The following is a 10,136-nucleotide window of genomic DNA, read 5'->3' on the forward strand; positions in this document are numbered from 1 at the left end:
GAGGGCGCCGCGGCAGCAGCCGGCGGCGCTGCGGGGCGGGAGTTCGCGCGTTCGAGCCCCGCGGAGGGGCAGTGACAGAGCCGGGTAACGCTGCCTCTGTAAAGACTCGGAAACACGGCGGGTTAAAAGAGTTTATTTGTTAATACAAAAAACCAAACCAAGAACAATACTCATGAATACGCATAAAGTCTCGTTCCAGAGTCATAGCTGAGCTATTAACTAGTTTAATTACAGTCTGTGGCTATCAGAGCTTTGTGCTATTCGAACAAAATAACACCCAGTGTGCAAAACGTGATGGGTTCCTCCCCACGGAGCAGCTGTGAGCAGGACACGCGTGTGTGCAGGGCTGTGAGGCAGCCAGCAGCCCAGCCGTGAGTCTGAATTCAGTTTAATGGGGAGCTTGTACTTCCTAACACGCTGTTAGTAACCTTATGACTATTAGTTTAGTTTCTTCTCAACAGCAGACGAGCGCTCTGCACCTCGAAACCAGACTTTGGATGCATCCGTGGAGTCCAGCATTTTTCATCCTGAGCAATCACCTTGTTACAGGACAGAGTTGTTTCAGCAAAGCTGACACCCCTCCAGCAAAAAAAAAATCCTGTGTAAAGGTACATCATGGAGCGTTCAGAATTTTGTTAGGAGGAAGAACAGTGAGAAAGTGTAAGGGCAAAGGAGTTACATCAGTATGAGCACCAGCAGGACCAGGCAGAGGTCCTTCAAACCATCTCCTTTGTGCTCTGTTGCTCTCACATCCTATTTGGCCTCTTTTCTAGGGGAAGCTTGCGTCACAGTATTTCTTGCTAAAAACCTTCCTGCAAACCCTGAGTTCGCTTGGAATAGAGTGTGCTGCACAGCTACACTGTCCCTGGGCCCCACCGCCTCCAGGGCAGGTCCCAAACTCCACACCTTAACCCCAGCTCCTTTGCAGCGGCACCATGTCCCACCAGCTCGGGCTGCACGTGAGCCAACACTGCAGGAGAGACAGTGCAGTCCCCAAAAGCCACTTATCCCCCCATCTTCCCCATCTCACCAGCCACACTCCTGGAAAAGCTATCTATACCTGCAAATCAAAGAGCAGTTTCTAACCAACACGCTGAAGAGCTGCAGCAGGAACTCTAGGAGACACTGGCCCATCTACCTCTGGGACCTTGCAATCGCAAAGAAATCCTTTGATGTCTCAGTTCAGGATGCGGAATGGTATAGTACCAGGTTGCTCTCATTTTTCATGGTCTTGTTTAAACCCACCATCCAACTGAACTAAAGCACCACGAAGGCACACACCAGTCAAGCCCCACCAGCACCTCTCCAGGAGCACTGCCTAACCAGACCGGAACATGCTCCATTTACAACCAACACCCTAAAACACACCTAGATGCTTCCAGATGTTTGGTATTCACTTACCTCCAAGAATGGATGACTGGTTTTGAGCCCTGCTGCCACTGCATGGGGCAAAAGAAGATGGTCCCACCCCTTCCCAGGGCTGGAACCAGTCACTCTGTGGACACCCACTTGGTCGTTCCTGTACAGCTGTGAGCACACGCCACTGCAGACGCCTATTTCTAGTTTGGTTTCCTCAAGAGACTGTACTGTTCAGTTTAACTCGTTGGCCCTTTTCATTGAAAGCTGAGACACAAATGCCTCAAAACAAAATTCCTACTAGACTTCAAAAAAAAAGGTAGAAGACAGAACCACAGCGTTCCCACCAAAGAGGCCATGGCACAAAGTTTAATTATATATTCTTATACACCAGAGAATCCACAGGGAAGAAAGACACCGCAACACAGCTGCATGTGTGCATGTGTGAAACTTCTGATCAGAGCTTACGCCATATTAGACACAGACACACAAAAATCAGGCTTCAAATTCTGTTTCCGGAGCTATTCGTACAAAATCATTAAGAACTCGAGGATGGGTCAGACCAGTCTGCAGCCAACAGTGAGGATTCCCCCTTGTTCTGCCCATTCTCAGGCACAACATGAGGGGTTGGGGTGGGAGAGGGGAGCAAGGTCTGCTTTAGAATTCAGGGTTATTTCACCGTTTTCCCCAAACACGCTAAAATTGTGCCATCTTTTGTCTGTTAAAAAGTTAATTTATTATCCCCTCCTGGTAAAAAAGTGAAAAGCTATACTCTGTTAGACCAGTGAGATACAGAATTACCCCAGCTCTTTCGAGGTTTTTAGATACAACTTCGAAGCATATTATTCCACAAAGGAACAGCAAGAACCTTTCTTAAGAAAGGAAACTCTATAATGGGTCAGCCTTTTTCTTTTAAGCAGAAGAAGATGTATCCATTACAGGACTCCCTTTCTGTCCAGATGACTCCTGTGAAATACCCTAACATCCTCCGGGCGGCACATACAGAAAGTTTCCTAAGGAGGAATATGTCTTAAAAGAGTGACTTCAGGAAACAAGTGCAAGTTCCTTTTAGATCTGTTTTATAAGAAGGATACCAATGTACATTTTAATAGTTTTATTTTCATTTTCCCCAAGGGGGAACCAAAGGCAGAGAGGTGTTGTGAGATACATCGCGCTGTTCTTATGGGTAAATCAATTCGCAAATGTTATTTTACCACTCTATAAAAATACACACAGGAGTGTGAAGGAAGCAAAGTAGTTCAGAGTGGCTGTCATGGAGCAAATATGTTAAACACAATCAGTTTTTTTCCCCTAAAAATCGTGGCTCCTTGTGTTCCATAAAACCAAAGTCTTTAGTAGCCACATGCCACAGGAACAGAAATTTAAGTGGTAGCTTCCTTTGAGCATGTGCACACAAAAGCATTAGTAAAGAACTGCTCCCATGGGACCAGACAGCAGATGTGAGCAACAAAGCCCCATCCACCACAGGAAAGAGGATATGCATTCGGTTTTATTGTCTCAGCTTCCCATCCAAACTCCTGTAAACAGGTTCCATACCATTCAGGCATCTCTGATAAAAGAGTCTATAGTTCTATAAAAAGAAGTCACGCTGTAATATCAAGATATTTACCCTGTATGTGTTATGTGAGCGCGAAGAGGAACAACCTTCCCATTTCTCAAGATACATCCAAGCAATCTGTAAGTGATCCAATTCCTTTCTCTGTCCAACTGTGCTGTGGGAAACTCAGTTAAGTGCCTCTTCACAGGTAGAGACAGTTTGCTTTTAAAAATATTAAGGACATTTTTTTTTTATCTTTAAGAACTTCCTGGAAAGTTACTGTGGAAAATGAAAGTGCTCCCATGGTGAGACCAATGTGCAAAGCTCTACAGACTTCTGTCCTTGCTGCTTTCTTAGTATTCCTTCCCTTAGCAGATTCATGTTAAGATGAGGCTCAATACATCGCAACGAGGCCATCATCCACCTGTACCAAGCAGGTAGACACTGGAAAATGTTTTATGTTTAATCATAAAACATGGAATAAGCCAAAAAAATATTGTTCAGATATGATCGGGATGGTCTCTTGAGTGGGTTTATATACCAATGGCCTGTAACACTCGCTTTTCGTTCTCATTGAGATGGTCTGAAAACATCGCGTAGCAGGGCTGCTGTGCAAACTGACAGAGGAAGTCAGTGAGATAGGCCTGAAAGGAAGACAGAAAGACCCAGTTAGCATCACGTCACTTTGAAAATTCTGTTTCTTCCACGTATCAAAAGATAAACCTCAACATGCACCGAGTAAGACAAAGGGGTTGCAGGGAAGAGAAAAGCGATGCAGAAGGAAGGGTGGCGGCAGAGGCTGATGAATGGCTGCCAGGAAGGGGCAAAAAGCAGGAGCAAAGTATCTATACAGGGGCTGTGATGGGAGCAGCCCCCAGTGGAGTATGAAATTCTGTCACATTCAGTCTCCCATCTACTTCTGACGTCAGCAAATAGCTGTGAAGCTCATGTGTAGAAAAGTCTCATCTCCCTCTGTTGAAAAAGTCTTGTTCATTCACATTTCCAAGTTATAGACATTGATCCAACAAGGAAAAGTAACTCCAGGCACTCAGGATACTCAGCGCGTTCCAAAGGCATTTCAATGAACTGAGTACCTTTGAGACATCAGTAACTGGTGTTTACAGTTTTGTTAAAGTACAGCACAGAAAAATTAAGTTTACAAAGAATGACAGGAGTCTGATTAAAAAAAACCCCTCATTCTAAAGCATCACCTGGAGATCTATTTGGTAAAGAGGGTCCTTTAATGCATCTGGATCATCCTCTTCATCATCTTCATAGTAATCCTCATCTGTCAGAGGCAAAGCAGCAGGTTTTAACATCAAACAGAACAAAACATCTCAGGAAGTATTTCACTACTGGTGAAATCCAAGGATCCAAAACGAAATAGTTTCAGCACTGCTGGGTAAAAATATTGATATCCAGAATATTTGCTCCGTAAGTTCAGCTGATTAGAAAACACTACACACCCCAGAACAAGAAGGGTCATAGTGGGAGTCTCAAGGAAGGTGCAAGTGAGATGAGCATACAGGGGAGACTAGACAAGCAGGTTTGGTAGTTACGTGCACTATTATCTTATGCCTTAACCTTATGTCAGGGTGACACATTTCCAGTTCTGTGCTAATGTAAGTAGTCTCCCTTATTGTATTTGCCTGTAAGGTTCTCTCTTCTAAGATTATATGCAAACTGGAGAGCAGAGGAAAGGAGATATTATACCTGCTCCATCTTTACGCAGCTATTATTTCTCAAGGTCACTCCACAAACAAGCTCATCCACTGCTTCAACATTGTCATTCCAAGTTCATGGCTACATCTTTAAGCATCAGTTTTCTCTTTAGGATAAATACCTGCACGAACCTCACAGCAACATGAAGCCTACGCAGCATTTGAACTCTCAGGTGAAAAACTGCAGTTATTTAACCATCGTGTTATTCAAAGGCATGTCCCTCTCTTACAGAAAAAAAAGTCCTTATTCAAAATCCCAGTGTAATATTTCCTTCCCCTTGCCTGCAGTCTCTGTTGAGCTGCTGTCAAGGGAAAAAAAACTTTGACTAGGATGTCATCTACTCTATTTTCACTTTGAGTAAGCACTTTAAAGCTATTACTTACCATACTTGTTTGTAGAAAGAATATCTGATAAGAACTGTCCTGCTAAGCCTTCATCTTCATCCTCATCCTCTTCCTGATCCTCCCACATATCATTTGAATCATCTGCTTAGAAAACAAAAATTTCTAGAGATAAACAAAAGCTAGGAGGTCAAATGTGTTAATGACTGTACAGGGGACTGGGTAGTTTTTAGGCAAACATCTCTGCTTATCTAGGTGGATGAAGGGAAACGCCTGCAACCTCCACCATGCCTTTGGAACGAATAACTCAAGAACTGGAGCTAAGCAAAAAGCAGCTGCAAGAATGGATGCCTGAAGCAGGGGAGAAGAAAGGCAAACTAGATACACCAAGAAAAGATAATTTTGTTGGCATACAGTCAGATCCCATCTTCCAAACTGCCCCAAAATAATTTTCACATTGAAGAATACACAACACTGACTGATTTTATCCTTTGGATCACTATTTAAGCCTTTGTAATTACAGGTATACTATATACTACTGTGAGTTTCTTATTACTATAAATGCTTCTGCCAAGGTTACGAAGTAGATTATAAGCCATGCAAAGATGACAAGAAAACCCAGTATTTTACCTTGACTCCAATCTGCAGTTGTCTGTCTAGATGCATTTGCTTCCATCGCATTAGAAAGTTCATTTATTATTAATTTTAAGATTTTTACTAACAAAGGAATGTTCGTCCAACGTTCAGGATCTGTAACAGAAAAAATAAATATTCATACTGCTTTTAATAAAAAGTTGTTACAAACAGGCCTTTTTGGGTGGTGGCTGTTTTGATACATTTACAAAGTTCAGATGGGCAAAAAAGCACAGGTTGGGAGGAAAAAGAGACTGACAAAAAATCCCAAATGTTCCTTCCGTATACCTTCACAGCTAGATTTCCAAAGATCTTAACTGCAGTATCAAACCCTACACATTGTGAATGACGAGAAGGCATAGTTAAAATCTTCACAGCTGAATTAATTTGTGAGTCTACTCAATGAAGTCAGTTACAGATGACCTCATTAAGCATTCTTCTCTGAAGTTATTGTTGCACATCTAGCAGTGCTTTCAAGTAAGTGAGCGGTGCAGCACTCCCACGTATGGCTCTGCCCTTTCTGAGACACTGCAAGCTCCAACTCTTCCTCACCGGGGCTCTTCTGAGGCCTAATTATTCCATAGGGATAGCTAGACAGTGGTTTTGTCCTTAATTGCAGCAGTAAAGATCCTATCAAATAAAGAAACCGGGAGCACTAGTTTTAACTCTTTAGGTGATCAAAGGCCAGCAACTACTGTTCTTCTATCTGCCTACACAATATCTGAGTTTGTTTGGTTTCTGCTGTTTGGTGGTTTTTTTAAGCAGAGAATAATAAGGGAGCAGATGTTTTGTGACCACTCCTTACCTCTTACACTCCTAGTGCTTTCCCCTATTTATTTCCTTTACTGAGTGTTACTGCATCACCCCTACGACAGCTGATGGCTCAGGGAGCACTGACTGCCTCGACGGACCTCCAGTTTGGATCAGTACAGCCAGCACATCCCATCCCACAACTGGTTGTGCACAAGCTCTAGCACGGCAAGTCGCAGAACCAAGGTTCTGGCTGATGGCTGAGGACAGTGGTTTCCCCAGTGTCCTCCCCTCTGGGGCTCAGTCCCCAGCAAAAAACCTGCCCAGTGCTCTCTGAGATTTAATATATGAATCTCTATACAGTAATCTCCAATCAAGGATTTTTGGTTCAGCCAATTAAAAGTGAGATAAGTCTTATACAGGAGACTGGCCAAGCTTTCCTTAAAAGAGATCTCTAACTTGTTGAAATCATGGCTGATATTTGTGAAAGTCTGTCTCATCAAAAGAAATACCACTTCTATTTTTAAAATCTCTGCATTCACTAAACACACTTTCCTCTCAGGGAAGCTACCTAGGTATCATGAAATTATCAATTCTATCTCATTAGGTGGAACAGGATGACGCAAAATAGCTCCCTATCCCATAATCATCTCGTCCACTTATATTAAATCAGAGACATCAGGAGTCTTCCAAATCAGTCTTTGACAGAATTAAAGCAAATAGTGGATATATTAAGTACATGATGTATGGATTAGCTCTAAAAAAGAACGTGCACCTTCTGTAGGAAATATCTCCCATAGCTTTGTGAAATCCACAGGATCCACAGCCTTCCATAGCATCTACTAACAGGAAAAAAACACCTGTTAAAAACAGCAAAATGAATACTTACTTTTGGCCGACTTTGATCGTGTCCGTATTCCCTCATCCATATTAAATATTTCTTCTCCCTTTACCCTAATGTCCTGAAGTCGCTTGTCATCTGTGTTGATGCCATACTGAAGGAGTTTACACAATGCTACAGAGCTGGGGAGCAGGGAACAGGAAAATCACTGATGAGAATGTCTCTAAACCGCCTGACTTTCACAGTGAACTGCTAATGGGGAACACATGTCCAGAGCAGACATTCAGATGCCCTTTTTTCTACACTTTTGCCAACAACAAGCATTACAGAATTTTCCTATTTCTCCTGCTTTATGTCAGCACACGAAACTGGACTTGTCTCCTGACCTGCACAGCAGCCAAAAACTGACAAAGCTTTGGATTAAACACTACCAAACAGTGCATACATACATTAAAGGTTTTTCCAGTTCAGAAGGGCCACGAGGTTAAACACACTCCTAAAGCATGACATGCAGATGAAGATGGAATTAAGAGGAAAGCAGTGACAAGAAAGTAGTAATTTGCTTGATCTGCAGCCATAAATATCTCTTCTACTTTTGTCCAGTCTCAAAGCTCTTTTTCACTTCTGGTCATTCGCAGCTCAGCTACACTCAGACTTTCTAGCTTGTTCCCTCAGTATCTTCATGTGTTCTTTCCATCTCTGCTGCTCAGATTTCCACATCACACTTTCAAACCTTCTCCAGTTTCAGGCTGTTTTCAAGCCATACTGAGGATAACTTTGATTACAGGTTAAGGCCACCAATTTACACTTGGCACTCTTAAACCTCTCTCCTGGCTTCACAAACTGAAGTTTCGGAGCTCCATGGAATTTGCTCTTTTCATGCTTTCACTTCAAACCCTCTCCCTCCCCCACACTATGGCTCTGAGTTCCCATACTGCTAGTTTGGATGCAGATCTTACATGCCACCCCTGAGTTGCCCAAAGCTTTCCCATCTTTTCATAATGAAAGTCAAGAGCAAATAGCCACTTCAACCTGCCACTCACAGGGATGGGGACTGATGCACACAGAAGGTGTCAGCTATCTTCACGTTCCTTTTACTACCTCTAAACAAGAGGTTCCTCTGAGCAGGCATTGCTTTTCTTCAGTATGCCAAAAAAACCCAGCATTTTCTAATGCATGATAAGCATCACCACAAATAACTCCAATCAAAGTGTTTAATATAGTGTGGAGCCCTGCCAAGTCATCTGTACACAAACAGCTCTAATCTTGGACAATACGGAGACAGCACTGAACAAAGTTTAACCTTGTTCTCCCTGTCAGAGCCAGCCTTGGCTTTCCCCATGGCCATAAGCGGTCTCAGAGGATCCTGCAGACCACCCTGCTCTGTCAAAACGGGGACAAACCTCTGCTCTTAGGGATGAAACGGACATGCGTTGATGCGACTGAAAACAGCACCAGATCCCCACATCAGACTGCCTCTTGCTCTGCACGATCATTCACAAACTTCCGTTTTAAACAGGCTTTTTCTTATTATTTATTTCACAGGCTATTTGACTGCCTTATAACAGTAACTCACCAACACATACTAAGAAGTGAGTTAACAGCTGGTGAGACCCCCAAGAGTGGTTTGGTCTGTTAGGCTGCACATTTCCAGAAAAATCAAAGACAGCAGCTGCAACAAAATTTAAATTAATACAGAGCATTTCATGCTTTGGAATATAGTACTCAGCCTCCACCAGAACACAAATGTGCTCCTACAGCAAAAGGGAGAGAAAACTGTTTCAGTTGATTTCTTTATTGACTTTTAAGAGATCGTTCAATCAACAAGAAATCATAAGATTCTCTTAGGAAACCTCTACAATGCCCTGAAATGCTACAGTAATAAAGGCAATCACACGTGTGGAAGCTATTCTCATCTCATGCACAGAAGTTCAATCTCAAAAGCTCTCCTATGCTTGCAAGAGACACCCCCTTCCCCCTTGGGTCCCCCTGTTCCAGCACAGAACACCAGGCAGCAAGAGGAGCACTTAGAGGAAGATCAGAGATTGCTCCAATTACCACGGCTCTCCTGAGTCAAACTAACAGCGTATGAAAAAATTAATCCTGTCCAAGGCTGGCACACACTAACCCAAGTCTGAACCAGCTCCCTTTTCCCTCACACCCCGTGCATTTAAGTGCAATGGGACGATCAGTCAGCTAAGGTTAATGCATGGATCCTGCTTATGAAAATATCCTACCTGACTTTGCCTTCATATTGCCCATAGAACAAGTGCTGCCGGCTCATCCATTCGGCCATTACGAATTCCAAGGCAGGCTTGCCAGTTGGTCCAGGGAGACTACACAGGAACTCTAGGAGTGGTTCCAGTTGTGAGTGAACCAAGTGGGCAAACACCATAATCAAGGACTACAGGAGGAGAAAGGAAATGTTAGCTGTACATAATTTAATAGGTGAAAATGTTTTATCAAATATTCAAGTAAATGAGTTTTCTGCAAGAGTAGAGACTGTGTTTAACAACCCCAAGAGGAAGAGAAAGTATAACCAAGACACACTGTGCTACAAAAGCAGGCAATAAACTACTACAGTCAACAGCAGTATTTATACCAAACGCAAGGAATAAGTTTACTCACACCCATGCCCCAAACTAACAAACCTTCCTAAAGCAAAGATTACAAACCTATTTAAAAAATATCAGAGGTTGCAGTTGACCTTTGATTAGCAAAAATATCGTATGGCAACACTCAGACACTGCAACGGCCCCAGTTTGCCCAACGGACCAGGAGCTGTACACATGGTTCTATACACAGAGCTCTAAATCAACGCCTATCTAGCAGAAACGCATCTCATCACCCAGCTAAGGAACAGAAATTATTGGTCCACCGATTCAGCAGAACTTTTCCAATTTTGAGTGCACTCTGAACACAAGTTTTAGGGAAA

At 43.0% G+C, this 10,136-nt stretch overlaps 2 protein-coding genes across 2 annotated transcripts in view; both read right to left on the reverse strand.

The window, feature by feature from the left end:
• LZTR1 (leucine-zipper-like transcription regulator 1) overlaps positions 1-1,829 on the reverse strand; it is a 39,691-nt gene extending 37,862 nt beyond the window's left edge. The window contains exon 1 of the mRNA XM_009881344.1: positions 1,825-1,829. Coding sequence (XP_009879646.1) covers positions 1,825-1,829 — 5 coding nt within the window. The remainder of the gene's footprint in view (positions 1-1,824) is intronic.
• Positions 1,830-2,463: 634 nt separating this feature from the next.
• IPO9 (importin 9) overlaps positions 2,464-10,136 on the reverse strand; it is a 34,702-nt gene continuing 27,029 nt past the window's right edge. The window contains exons 21-26 of the mRNA XM_009881345.1: positions 9,439-9,605; positions 7,250-7,383; positions 5,608-5,727; positions 5,020-5,121; positions 4,126-4,202; positions 2,464-3,558 (exon numbers count right to left, since the gene is read on the reverse strand). Coding sequence (XP_009879647.1) covers positions 3,448-3,558; positions 4,126-4,202; positions 5,020-5,121; positions 5,608-5,727; positions 7,250-7,383; positions 9,439-9,605 — 711 coding nt within the window. The 3' untranslated portion in view covers positions 2,464-3,447. The remainder of the gene's footprint in view (positions 3,559-4,125; positions 4,203-5,019; positions 5,122-5,607; positions 5,728-7,249; positions 7,384-9,438; positions 9,606-10,136) is intronic.

Source organism: Charadrius vociferus, unplaced genomic scaffold, assembly GCF_000708025.1.
Source record: "Charadrius vociferus isolate BGI_N301 unplaced genomic scaffold, ASM70802v2 scaffold333, whole genome shotgun sequence".
NCBI classification, from domain to species: Eukaryota; Metazoa; Chordata; class Aves; order Charadriiformes; family Charadriidae; genus Charadrius; species Charadrius vociferus.